This window comes from Silurus aristotelis, assembly GCF_946808225.1.
Source record: "Silurus aristotelis genome assembly, chromosome: 1".
NCBI lineage: Eukaryota > Metazoa > Chordata > Actinopteri > Siluriformes > Siluridae > Silurus > Silurus aristotelis.
In genome coordinates, this window is record NC_139574.1 from 13567085 (window position 1) to 13582219 (window position 15135).

General features: G+C 37.9%; 1 protein-coding gene across 11 annotated transcripts in view; it reads right to left on the minus strand.

Annotated features, from left to right (window-relative positions):
- LOC310727448 (receptor-type tyrosine-protein phosphatase mu-like) overlaps window positions 1-15135 on the minus strand; it is a 215461-nt gene that overhangs the window by 62992 nt on the left and 137334 nt on the right. For all 11 annotated transcript variants that reach the window (XM_083543949.1, XM_083543941.1, XM_083543947.1 and 8 more), the window contains exons 10-13: window positions 13567-13768; window positions 13315-13417; window positions 4574-4847; window positions 848-884 (exon numbers count right to left, since the gene is read on the minus strand). In XM_083543949.1, the coding sequence (XP_083400075.1) occupies window positions 848-884; window positions 4574-4847; window positions 13315-13417; window positions 13567-13768 (616 nt within the window). The remainder of the gene's footprint in view (window positions 1-847; window positions 885-4573; window positions 4848-13314; window positions 13418-13566; window positions 13769-15135) is intronic.

The following is a 15135-nucleotide window of genomic DNA, read 5'->3' on the forward strand; positions in this document are numbered from 1 at the left end:
ATAGCAATGATAATAAACATTAATTACTACTCATGATTGTCATTACTAGGTATAATGAATTAGCATCACATTTAATCTTAGACACAGAGATAGTTAGTCTGTCTCAAATATATTGCATTGTCAGTTTAGGAAGTGATTCATTTTCTAAAAGAGCAGGTTGTAATTTAAAATTACAGGTTAATGTGCTTTTTTCAATTAATTATGTATTATGTATTATTTATTCAATTTGAGACATTGTCTCAAAGCAGCTTTAAAGAACGTAAGAGTTACATAACAAAATTGTATAACGTAAAGTTTAGACCTAATAAACAGCTACATCTACATCGAGATAATATAAGACTAATGATAAATGGATTTAAAATTCATGATATAGTTTCTCTATAGAGATGCACCAATTTTGAAGATAAACTACTTTGCGCTTTCCATTTGCTCAGTAACATGAGTGGCTACATTTTTGGCAAATCGCTGTGGTATAAATAGACCAAAACAAATATATGCAGTTATTGAAAAATGACTTTGTTGAGAACTTTCCTACAACAGCACGCCCCATCGTTCTTCATTCCTAAGAGTATCTGATGTGCATACTGACACTGTAAGCGATCAATACATTGCTGAAGCATCTTGTGTTATTTTTTTTGTCAGTGATGTTAATACATGTTAGATATCAGAGCACTGAAGCAGAGATATTAAACTGTAAGATACAAGCATCTGTACGCTTCAGTAAGACATAAGAACCATGTAAGATGACAGGGATCTCTACAGACATGTGAAAAGAATCAGGACATCTTTCACGCATTCACCAACATATAATTAAGCTTCACACATGATGGTTGTAAGACAGTCCTACCTTTAGTTGCTACCCGAACACAATCGATTTTTGTCTCCTGTGAAAGAGAGAGAGGGAAACACAGAAGGTAAAGTGACAGAGAGAATAAGAGAAAGAGACAAAAACACAAAAAGAGAAAGTGGGGACAGAGACAGAGGGAAAAAGAAAAACGTTATTTTTATTTTATTTTGTCACAAAAATTGCCTCCTTTTCTGTTTATACTTTGCTGAGCATTTTGATTTGATGGTCCTTGATAGGCCAGTTTTGTAAATTCACACATAGTTAACGGATTCAGTTCTCTGGTGCATTTGGGGATAAAACTATGCTTAAAGAAATGTAGGGTCCTATTTTTAGAGTTTGCAAGTGGAGTGGAAGTCCATGTTGGAGTTGCAGCTGCTTCTTCCTGCCACGATATAAAACCACCCTTGGTTTGTGTTTGACAGCACAGCTGAGGAGCATTGAATATAAAAGCTAATTCTGAATTCAGTAGTGTGCAGTTGAACCAGAAAAAAATAAAAAACTGCAGTCAAGAACTAGTCCATAACTAGCAGTATAGGTGTGAAAGTGGTAGAAGAAAAAACATCTTCCTTAAACAAAACTCAGCAGCTCCAAACTAGGATATGTGCACTTCTTCCCCTGACATTTCAAAACAAGACAAAACAATAGACGAAAAGAAGACAAAGCGGTGACAGTGTATGGAGCTGCATTCATTGTCTTACAAAACAGGAACAAACAAAAAGAAACCGGGGACATGAATATTCAAAAGGCTGTAAGTGATGGAAGAGCCGGTTTTAATCCCTTTAGCTTTATTACAACAAAATGCACTTGTGAGGCCTGATGCATTATTAAAGAAATGACAAATTAAAATACAGGGCTGTGAATTATTGAGGCCGGTGGCAGGATGAGGAGGAGCAGGTACGGCAGCACTCACTCCACCGAAGTTCTCAAACACATCTCACATGGGCAGAAGAAATGGGTTAAGACAGGACTAATGTAAAGAGGTGAGGTTGAATAGTGGAAGCAGGCCAAACATGAATAAAGCATGGATCCAAACATAGACATTTAAATGATAGTGTGTTCATACTCATTATTGTCACAGCTTTTCTGGTAAAGTTTAGGCTTTGCATGATTTCAGTAAATGCTTTATTCTGGCCAGGGTCATGGAAGACCCAGAATCTACACTGAAAACACTGGGTGTGATGTAGTGCCCACTTAATGGGATATCAGTACATAGTCACACACAATTTAGAACACCAAATTCACTCACTGGAATCTGACAATTTGACAAAACACAATCACGGAAATTTGAAAATAAATTCAAATGACTATACACTATATGGCCAAAATCAAGATGTTCCTCTTGATGTTCCTCTCCAAACCATGTAGGCCATATCTGCATGGAGCCAAAGACATCCAAAGACGTCCTATACAACTGTGTGCCTCCAGCTTTGTGGTAAGTTTTGAGAAGAACCACAGAAGGCAAGAAAGCTTATAGTGTCCCAATACTTTTGTCCATATAGTGTATCTATCAGCTTTTGTCCAGACATACTGTATACCTTCTTGTTCTTTTCTTTGAATTGTACTAGCAAGTTAGTCTAACTGAGAGGGAATGGTGTCAAAGGTGTTTAAGGTACTTTCATTTAATGGTTAGTGCTCAGGAATAGAATGTACAATGGCATTGAGGTTGACTGAGCTACTGGCCTGTACACATTCACCTCTCTTGTAAAAACTGAGCTATTTCCTAATCACTTAAAGTCAAAGAGCATGAGAGGGTGAGAGTTTGGCAGGAGAACCCAGAGACTCTTTACAGAATGAACCTGGGAGCTTGCAAGCAATTTGCACTGAGCTGCCTTCTTTCTGAAATGTCACTGTGTAACAATTACTTGAAAACACACACACACACACACACACACACACACACACACACACACACACACACACACACACACACACACACACACACATACACACACACTTCACTATATCCTGTTAAAAACTGAGTCACAGTGGCAACACATCCACATGAATGCAGTTATTAGGAAGGGATGTGTGTCTTTAAGGTCTGTAAGGTGGGCAGCAAATAGAACACACACACACACACACACACACACACACACACACACACACACACACACACACACACACACACAAACTCATACCCTGCAGGCCGAGTGCGTCCAATTAGAGTCGGTGAATTATCTAATGGCCTGAGCTTCACTCATGTACGTTGGCACTGGAATAAAGGATTGGCTTTTCATTAAGGTCAATTTGCATATAAAAACGGGAGATGGCTGATAATTCTAATTTCCAATTAAACTGGAGTGTTAATAACGCAGCCGTGAATAGCTGCCTTGTACAGTACTACTGAGAGGCTCACTATGAAAGCATTACCCCCTCACTGATAGTTTCATCTGCCCCTGCCAGCTTCACTGTCTTGTCAGTGCAAAATTCCCCTTTAACGGTCGGAAATTCAATATTTCTAAATTGAGCATATCAGTCTGCTGATGGAAAAGGGCTTAATGGAGAAGCATGCTGGTGAACTAGTGATATATCACAAATCATCCTCTATCGGATACTAATCCACGCCTCACTGTCTCAGATTCACCGTTCATACAGGGACAAATGGATTCCACAGCAGAACGAAGAGCTTCTAAAGTAACTGATCGACGAAATATTTGGAGTCATGGCCATGAAGGCCTTTTTTTTTTTTACTGTCAGATTCAAACCATGATAACTTGACATTCATTTAATAAAAATATTATGTGTCCTTTAAGAGTTACTTAAGAGATTGACTTTATAAACATATTTCATTTGGAAAAAAATGCAATATTATTTAAAAGTTAAATTGTGTTGCAACTATTGACTGTTTATAGTGAAGGTAGGGTAAAGATGCACACCCCAGAGAAAGGAAAAAACTTGACCTTATGTGTAGTAGAAAGCTTGGTTATTTAATTTTTTTTTTTTTTTTTTTTTAAATGCCTTTTTTTTAAGTGCTGGAAACCCTCTGTAAATGTCTAAGATATATTCAAAACCCAAAAATAACAGTATTTCACGTATGTAAAAAGCAACAGTCGTTTAACTGAGCACACATCTTGATTAATAAAGCAATGTATACCGTAAGAGCTAGTATTTTAAAAGAAACCACAGCCATGTTTTTATCCAGTTTTTGATGTTGCAAATGATTGTACTTTTACTTTCCAACAAGTGATATCCTGATCCTACTTTGTCTTCATTTGATGCAATGATGACCTTCTTTTAGACAGATAAAGTTTGAATTTAATGTCAATGATCTATGTCAAGGATTCTCAAAGTTTTTTCACCAAAAGAACCCTTTTAAAAGAAATTCCATGAATATGCTCAGTACAGATTTACTGTTCTTGACAATATTCTAATTCAAACTATTTAAATAAAAGGCTCATTAATAATTTGTGTACAATAATATTACACCTAATAATTAGAGCCATATAGCTTTTTACTCCTGCAATAAAATATTGAAATATTGAAACCATCTGAAAGCTTACTTTGTTATTAAGTGGTAAGTCAAATGGGCTAAAAACTACAGAAACTCAACAATATACTTTAATAGGCTAACATAGAATAGTCATACTTTAGCCGCAAGCTTAGTTAGATGCAGATGTGTCTATGCTAACATGATTTAAGCTAGCATGTTATGACCCACGCATCAGTCTTGCTAACTCATGAAGTCTGTATTCATCATGCACAAACATTTGGTTTCTCAACACTCACCCCATTAGCTTTGCTGACAGCCTGGTAGTAGATGCTGTAGCTCTTATGGGGCAGCAGTGGGGCGTTCCAGTAGCCCTCATAGGTCTTGTTGTCTCCAATGGTGAAAGCCAGAGAGCTGTGGACACGAGAAGCCGGGAACTCAGCGGTGAAGTAATACGGTGAGCTGAGCACAGTGGCGTTCTGGAAGTGGATGGGGATGGGGTAGCAGCGTAGAATCTCAGCTGTACGCTGCGCTCGGCGGGGCCTCTCTTCCTCTACCACCACCTGATACACACTGCAACAACACAGGTTTATACAGTAGAAATGTACACTTTCTCTTTTCAAAAAAACATCTGACATCAAGGTTTGTTATAGGGAAGGCAGTAAACCAATATTGTATACGAAATGACATTTTATACTGTGAAATATCTGTTAATCAAAACATACATTTGACTAAAAACATCCATTTTATATTTTGATTACACTTGGTAGTATTTACTACAATTGTAATAAAGCTAACCCATATCACACAGTGTAAGACTCTATGCAAACACGCAGTCTAAGACAATGAACACTGTTAATGTGTTAGAAAACACAGTGTGTGTGCAGTTCATATAATCTCAGACTGTAGGTAAAAACTATCACTGTTAATATTTTGTCTCCTCTGGTTGAGTCTGTGCAGTTTTTACTAACTAGCCTATGCCTGGGACCTGGGGTAAGTAAAAAATAAATTGTGAGAAACAGCCTGCTTTCTAATTCTGAGTGTAGCTTTCCCAGGGCCAGAACCATCTACAGTGAGGATTTAAACAGCATAGAATAAAAGCCTCTGGTATGAGACAGTAGTCTTGCTTTCGTCTTTTCGGATATTAGACTCAGGCAATCGAGAATGAATATTGAGTCGATAAAAAACAAACAAAATGAGTCTACAAAAGCAAAGCAAAAAAAGAAGAAAAAAATTCATATCAACATGCTGAAATGACGGTCAACGTGTAAGAAAAAGATCAACAAAGGAACAAAGAGCAGGATTGGTGATATGATATGTTGGATGTTGGATAGGTGTATTCGCCCAGCGGATCAAACATTCCTGAGCCCAAAAGCCTGGTCTTTTCCACCGCAATAGAGGGGAATATTGGTTGGTGTTGAGAAGCCAAGACAAAATGAAATGGAGCTGAATTTAAAGGCAGGTTGGATTGATGTCTGGTTATTGGAAAGGGGACAGAAAAGCAAAGGTGAACAAAACTTCAGTGGAGTAGTGAATATGATTGGCTCTTCTTCTCCGGCTCAAGTGAAAAAAACATAAATAAAAAAATCTGAAAGCGACAAGACCTTGACTTCTTTCAATAAGATATATAATATTAAAAAAATACTAAACGAATAATACTAATAAACAAATAAATAATCTAAATACTACCATAGCATTAACCATGCTGGGGTAATAACTTAATGTAGAAAATGCAGTTTGTCTTGTTACTTTGAAATTTGGGATTTACAGCTATTCCAAAGTCTTTTATTATTTCCTAATTTGATATCCTGCATGAATAAGAATTTGGGTTTGCATAGTTTGTACATATACGCACTAATTAACAAGGCTCATCTGATTAATCCTACTGACAGTTAGAGTAGATCGGCCACAGCTAAAAGACAATAAACTATGTAAATGCTTAAAGGACTTCTCACAGCCTGCAACAGAGACTTTCTGCTGTGTCCTAATTGTGTTTTTACACGGACTGCTGCATTACGCGCATCTGCTTTGTTATTATACCCCCCAGACATGTTTTATCACACCTTATAGATCTGAAAGCACATGTAGGACTAGAAAAACCTTGAAGCCATTTGAATATACACGAGAGACCCATAATGTAAACGCAAAGACAGGACTAAATATCTTCACAGCAAAGGTTTTTTTATTATTATTATTTTTCTCAAACAAGATTCATTTGCACTTTTAAATCTATTATAATAGTTGTGAAAATGTAGTATTACCTTAGCCTGAGCTATTACTATATAAATATGAATAGTTTCCAATTTGTTTCCAAGCACCGAATAAAATCCTTCTAAATGAGAGATTTTAGTGTCCGTATTTTGTAAGTGACACCGTTGCACATTCAACTGTGACACATTATAAAAGAAATTCCCTGCACTCTGCGCATGCTGCCCTTTTGCTGAGCGATAACACAATACAGAGTGCCTGCTACAGTATTTAGTGATAAAATCTAATGTTTGGAAATATTAATTACAGCAGTAATGAACAGTGAGAAATATGAAGTTAATTACTGTAGTGCATTGAAGAGAAGAAAGGCCCGGACAGGGGCTATAGTGGAAAAAGAATAAAGTAGCTCCCATGGCTGAAAGAGAGGAAAGGGGGGGGGGGGGGGGGATGGGAAGACACACAAGTGTTTCATCTGGATTTAAGACCTCTTTAAAGGCCAGCTATTAGTTTAAGTCTGTCTCACTGATGATTTACAGCTCTTTTGTCCTACAGAGAGACCAACATCACTTCCAGTCTCTGGAGCAAACTCATGTTAATACCTCATACTGCCTGATTAGATCACAAACATGCTATAATTCAATAAGTCGATGAACCAGGTGGAGCCATGCGGGAAACCATTCAGGATAAATGCAGTGTGATGAAATGCAAAAAGGGAAGAAGAATTGGAGTTTAAATCTAAAAACACAATCTTAGTTTATCCAGGTGCAAATCAAACCTAACTGTGTACTACAGAAATAAGCTTGGCACACACGTTTATTAAACATGTTGATGATTTAGTGTTCAAAGGGCAAAAATTCACCATTGATTTTAACACCACTTGGCAACAATGAACATGTAGCGAATAAGTGATTTTATAATAATACATTTTATTATGATAAAATACTGAAGTGCTTGTTATTATTAAACAGGATTTAAACAGTTTTTAGTAGTTTGATATATTGATGCAATATGTGAAGTATTTGAACCCGCAGCCAGCAGCAGCTTAGATTTTTTTAAAGGTAAGATTATTAAACAAATCAGTAAATAAATTAATTAAAAAAACTTTCTTTTCGGCTTCTCCCGTTAGGGGTCGCCACAGCGGATCCTCTGCACGTTTGATTTGGCACATGTTTTACGCTGGATGCCCTTCCTAACGCAACCCTCCCCAATTTATCCGGGCTTGGGACCGGCACTAAGAGTGGCTGGGGATGGTTCCCTGACCGGGAATCGAACCCGGGTCGCAGCGCTGCATCTTAACCACTAGACCACCAGGGGACCTTCAGTAAATAAATTAATTAAGGTGAGAAAAAAATTCCCCATACACTAATCCTACCTCATTTGTCCATGGTTGACTGATATAGAAAGTCCTAAATTGTCTCTTTCACAACAATCAATATGGGGTCTCCAGGAGCGAGAGGATTTTTATTTGCAGTATGCCTATGCAGCTACTGTGGGAAATACCTTTTCCAGAAACACTGATTGGTTTTAGCTGTACTTTATCATTTAATTGGTGAACAGAGGTTGGACATGGCCTTGGAGTATTAGCTTTCCTCTCACACATTCCCATGCCCTCAAAAGGAGGGTCTCAGGCTTTATAGCCCTCTCTCTTCACAGATACCCAACACCTTCATCGGTTTTACTCAGCACATTTGGCCTTTGAGCAGCACTGCCTCAGAAACCGTCTCACTAATTAACACATAAACCCAAAGCCATGGGAATGGGAAAGCATCCAGCTAGCATGCACTGCTGTAGTCGTTAAACACACCGGTACAAGTGTGACGGGATGTTTTGAGAGGCAATCAGTCCAGCAGACAAAACAAACCATATAAAACTAACAACAACACTAAGACGTACCTGGTAGGTCATTAAAGAGACACGGTTCAATGGAAGGGGATTAGAAGGTGCATTTTTGTTCCTGTGACCCCCTGACACACCAATTAATTCTGCTCACACCATTAGAGCTTTGTAAGGTCAAGTGACCAACTTCTAAACAACCGTGCCCTCAATTCTGAAATTGAGCCATGTACACTGCATTTTTTTCTGTCTGTAGTAATACATATATGAATATAATGCTGCTATCGCATCTCACCCAGAAGAGAATGGGTTCTCTCAAGGTTTCTTTCTCATGTCTCAAGGATTTCTGTAAAGCTGTTTTATATGAATGTCTATTGTTAGATACTCTATACAAATAAAATGGAATTAAACTGAACTCTTTTTTAGATTGAACCAATATATATGTCCTTCGCTTGCACCTCTGATGGAAAATATGTCTGGAGTGATGGCTGCACTGAGAGACCTGAACAGCCCTTTCTGATGCCTGTAGAAATTTATTTATACCCTTGTCCATAAATGCACCCTGAAGACACAAATAAAGGAAACCACTCAGTTTAAAAGTCACTTAAATCTTCACAATTGCTGGGCGTCCCCTATGAATCCTCAGCAGGAAACTAGATTTGGGAGGCAACCAAAATGCAATAGGAAATTAGAACATATCAGCTGTGATATGCTGTGATATGTAGTCATGTTGTATGACATGAATTGATTGAGTGGCAAAATAATTTATTTCTAACTGGTTTTAATGCTGAAAACAGAGGTTGCGGTTCATACATTTGTTAGTCTTTATCCTGGTTAATGGGTGTGATTAATCTGATTTGGGAACACGTGGTGGAAATATTTCCTGGATTGAATGATACTCTTACTATGTGCGCACGGTTACACCTAAAGGCAATTTAAATTAGCCGATCCACTTACTGGCAAGTTTTTGTGAGGTGGGAGGAAACCAGAGAATTCAGCAGAAACCCACACAAAACTCTCCACACAGAAACTGGAGCAATGACACATTAACACTACCTACTCTGTGTTCTGTGAAATCAAATCAGACCTACTACATTACAAATATTGTTATCAGTTACACCCTGCAATGGAATTTCATCTCATGCCTACAGTGTATAGTGTATCCTTCCTCTTGCACAATGTTCCAGGTCTGCAATCCTTTCCAAGATAAAATGCTTACTGAGTACAAAAAAATTCATAATATTATTTAGTTATTCATTCTTTCTTACTATTTCAACTTTCAACCAGGAATCACTTGTTAATACTTTAAATAATTTAATCCCTAAAACTGCCAGGTGTATACAGTATACAACTCATATTTACCTCCATAAACCGAACAAAAACAGGAGAGAGGTTGTGGGCTGAACACGTGAAGCTCAACATATAAATGTCTCAGTGTGTCTGACAAACTCTCTACTTGTCTTATGTTCTTTTGCCGTTACATGTTACTGTCTCCCTCTAGAGACTTCAGTAAAACAAGAAACATTTACTGTGTTCTGCAAACTGTTGCTCAAACACTGCCAGGTTACTCTAATGTGAAAATATGCCTATTCTTGTGGAAAAAGAGCAGACCCGGGAACATGGTGTCCCGTGGGAAGAAATTGCAAGAACAATCCAGAAAACTACAGGAGTAATTGTTGCCAGAAATAGGCGAGTAAGCTTAGCGTACTCTTTTTCCTTTTCTCCTTTCTCTGTTTTCCATTGGACTTGGCTGAAAATCAGCTTCCTTCAGCGACTGTAGTGATGCTAGCACAGGGCTTTATGAATTCTTTTCTCTCCATCCTGCAAATAGGACTGGGGTTGGCACGAGGCTGTGTGGGAGGTGTGAGGCCACGACGTGCCCAACGTGGGAGACGGAAACATTAGTGTAGCGCAATGTGAGTGACAGACGGGGAAGCTAATCCTCTTAGACTACATGAAGAGCTTTACCCTGCTGGTATAGGCCATTGTACCAGCCTGTATGTAGTCCTGCCAGACCAGACATCAAAACGCAACTCATCATTGGGCACTGGCTCGGGGTGAATTCCACACATAAATACATCGGGATGGTGACATGAAGCGAAAGCTGGCAAGCATCATTTACACACAGAAACACGCATTCAGTCAAGTCAGGAATATTTTTTCTTCCTACGCATTCTTACTGGAGGAAAATCTTCTTAATAGTTGACATATTATGATCAATGCATTCTCTAAATAGTATCATAGTGAAACATCTGTTATTTGAAATACAAACACATGGTCCCTGCAAGCCTTGCACAGTTTCCTATGAGCTTAAAGGGTTTTTGTGTAGTTATGAGTACTTGAGTACAAGGTATAAACATCAAAAAACATCAGCTATATTTGCACTGAAACCCAGATTTATTAAACCCCCAATACATGTAAAGTGTTTGATATGATATGAATCATTTTTTATCAAAGTTTATACATTAAAAGGAATCTCACTGACTGGTTCTGGGTTTCTCAACCTGTAAATGCAGATGGAAATGCTATAGCCATGTTGCAAATACAGGTGCATCTCAATAAATGATCATTAAAAAGTTGATTTATTTTAGTAATTTAATACAAAAAGAGAAACTTATTATAATATAATTCATCACTGATAAACAGTGGTCCACTGCGTTTTATCAGGTCCAAGGTCAGCACAGCCATCTACCATTGATTGGCCAGCAAACTCACCTCCGATCGCCTCCATGCCACGCCGCATTGATGCAGTAACCCATGCAAAGGGAGCCCCAACCGAGTATTGAGTTCTATACATGTTCTTACTTTCCAGTAGTCCAACATTTCTGTGTTAAAATTTTTTTTTTTTTTTTAAGTAATATTCACATTTTGTGAGATACTGAATCCTGGGTTTTCATTAGCTATAAGCTATAATCATCAAAATTAAAATAAATAAATACTTGAAATATATCAGTCTGTGTGTGATGCAATATACAAGTTTTTTTTATTTTTTTTTTATTATTATTATTTTTTATCATTATTATTTTAATGGTATTCTAATTTATCGAGATGCACCTGTATTGCAATTTTAAATTGCAATTTATAAAATAAAGCTCCTGGAATAGCCTTTATTTGTCACCTTAACCACTGAGCTACCACTCCCCTACTCCACATTTTTCAGATTATCTACAAAAAAGGGTTAAAATAACAGTTTGCAAATTTACCACATAAAGCTCTTGGATGAAGATTTTTCTTTTTCTTTAAAATTATGCTTTACACTGCCTTTTTGATTTACATATTTTGCCTCTGATACACACAATAAAACCAACACTGTGCTTTTTCAGTGCTTTGAAAATCCTGCCATGAAAAAAGAACCCTTTTCAAATCTGCTTCTTTTCATCAACCACTACTTCCTTCCTTTTTCCACATCTCTCCCCCCCAACCCCCCCCCCCCCCGCCCCCCTCTCTCTCTTTCACGTTCTCTGTAAAGTGTCATTTCCTTCTCTGAGCTCAATGAATCAGGTTTTTTCATGACAACCCAATAAAAGTCTAATTTTAGTTGCCTTCTATTGTTATATATTTTTGCATAACATTCCCCTCTCTCTGCGTGCACCCTGCACTGCCAGTAACGCTGCTCACTTCACATTAATTTACTGACTACAAAACAACAAAGAAGCAGAACGCTCTAAATCCAACGCGTCTTTCTTTATTCATCACATTCTTGATCATCAGTATGATTCTGTCCTCATTCTGCCATGGTAAAGATGGACATTATAATGCCATGACACATTAGTTACTCAAACTGTCTGGCACAAAATAAGCTTGAGCCAAATCCTCCCTCGATGTGCAAAACACAACTGGGGCACACTAGCTGTAAACAAAAGCTGGCCTTATGGGGTAATCAACAAGGCCTGCAATTCATTAAGACGTGCTAACAGTAATTAAGACGACAACACTGATGCCAATGACAGGGTGACAACATGGCTGATGACTGCTGAAACTCCTTCTCCCCTTCGATTAAGATCAAGTAGAACAGCATGTGTGCTCAGATTAGTGGAAGATGACAGAAATTCTTTATTTTAGCACATTTCTAAGGTGCTATTACTCCTGACAGAAAATAATAGCATGTGTGAATCTAACATTACAACAACAATATAAAAGAGTGCACGATTTAGGTTCTTTCCTGAAAGGATCACATCTCTTTCAGAAGTGTTGGCACAGATACAGAAAGGAACTCAAAATCTACCTTTATGCTTTTAAAGTGCTGTCTAGAAACGGCACGCCTTTAGTAAGACTTCTGTCTGTCTCCATTAAAACCACCGCAGACATCCTGGGAGTCCATGTAGCACTTTGAATTCTTCATGACAAAGCACAAGGTGCAAAAACTGCATTTGGGTTATTCATACTGATGCATTTAAACTGCCTTTCTGATTCAAGCCAACTATAACAAAAGCCTTTAACCAGGAAAAAAATTCTACTAACTTTTGGCTCAGTGCAATGCAGGAGCACGTCCTGAATTGCCATTTGGTTAAAGTTTCTTGGTGGGTGGAACACTAGCTTATCGTATGTGTCTGTCATATCATGCATAAGACAAAGGGAGGTTAGAGTTTGCCTTTGAGGTTTCAGCTGTTCGTGTGAAAGGATGCATTTTTTCCATGTTTTAGAGGAAGCATATGTTATCCTTCACCCTTCTGGGCTGGTAGCTGACATGTCATAAGCGAGAAGTCATAGTGGCTGGGATTTATGTCAGACAAGCAAATTAGGAGAGAAATAGGTTTAAAAAAACTCAAAGGAACCCTGTCAAGATAACTCATAACAACATGTAATGATGTGATGTGAAGCAACATGTAATAATGTGATGTGCAGCACCATGTAATGATGTTTATCTTCGGATGTCCATTTGACACCAGCAGGCATAGCACTTGTGTTGGCACAAAAAGAATATTAAACTGGCGTGTCTTTTTTTGGCGGATAATGTGTGTAATGTGAAAAGTCCTGTTTGTATAGAAAGTTGACCTACCTGACTGGTGCTCCTCTGCTCTGTGCAGGCTTCAGCAAAACTGTTACAGTGCTGTCTGTCTGGTTGAGTGGTGTCTCCTGATCATAGGCAGGCATGTGCGGAGCTGTCAGAAAGAGCATGCACATAAACATACACTCACAGACAGTTAACAGCACTAAAACAAGTTGCTCTCATTCACATCATACACACACAGACACACACACACTCATATGCACACTATTTGTGTCTTTGCCACAGCAGTTATAACCTTACATGAGATCTTAGTGGTAAACTGGGTGGAGGCTGGGGAACCGTAGCCTTTGACAGTGCTGGCTCTGATGGTGAAAGAGTAGGTAGAGCCTGGGTACAGCCCAGTAAACACGTGAGACGTTTCATTACTGGGCTTTAACACTTTCCCACTCTGATTGGCCCGGCTGAACTCTGGGTCAAATGAGCTCACGGCCTTGTAGAATATCTGTGGGAGGGGGAGGGAGAGAGAGAGAGAGAGAGAGAGAGAGAGAGAGAGAGAGAGAGAGAGAGAGAGAAAGAGAAAATTATGGTTTCATAAACATTAACATACACAACTGTTATAAACCCCCAATGCAGACCACATTACAAAAATAATGTATGATTCAACAGCAATTTTGGGATGTTATCCAATGGCTGATTTATTTACCCAAAGCATACTGAGATGTCTCATAGTTTCAGTAATTTGTACTAATATTCTTCCCTTTATTGTGGATATTACATAATGATTATTTAAGACACAACTCCTGCCCAACTGCCTAATATATATAATGGTTCAAATGGTACCAATGCAACTACCTTGTTCTGTTAGGAAAAGATAAGATGTAATGTTACCCGGAAGACCACACATAATTACTTTATTAATTATGATTTATTTTTATGGGATCTCCTCATCATTTTACAGAAGGAAAAATACCTCACCTCTCCATGTAAAACTAATCCATTGTTCATGTTTTACTGCTTTAAAAATACATAAAAAAAATAATAAGCTTATTTTGATAACACCTAGTCCTTTACCTTACACATTAAATAATGAATTATTCATATGTGTTTCACAGTTATGCCTCGGTTGGTGTTATTTTGCTCTGTTCTTGTCTCTTTTAATTAAAACTCTCACATCCACTGTAAGCTATAAATCTGTGTAATTATAACGATTTTGGTTAGTGGCAAATGAGCAAGATTTAGGACACCTGACAATTGTAAATCACAACTTATTAGCATGCTATCATTAAATGATAGTATCAGAAACACTGATTTAGATTTGTCACTGGAGCTACCATGGAAGCATTCAAATATAAAAAATATTCTTGACTTGACTATAGTGGAGACCTGCCAACTAATCAGTATTCTACATAGCTATATCATAATTTGATATACTATTGCATATACACAAATAATTCAGCTTAAATCGAATGCCTTACTGTGAACAGGACTATGTCTGGTAGCCACAACCCTGTTTAATTATAGTTAGACACATAAAGCGTCCTGAAAGCCAAATGCATGAAACGTCTAAGGCAATAAAGACCCCTGGGGACAAACAAATATTCATGATAATAATGCTTTCAGGGTCTTTGAAATGATCATAGTTAATTTATACTGTACACCTCTCTTTATTTTTGAATAGATGAGAGGAAGATCCTTCTAGTCCTCCTCAGTAAACTGTATTAATGTGGTTAAAACCTACATTTGAATAAATTGTTCCTCATGGTGGGTGGCCTCTCCATCATACTTTCATTCTGATTCCAATTAAAGAACACAAAGGAAGTTATAGGAGCAGCATGGATAGAAGCTGTCAGGTGTGAAATGCTAGTCAGC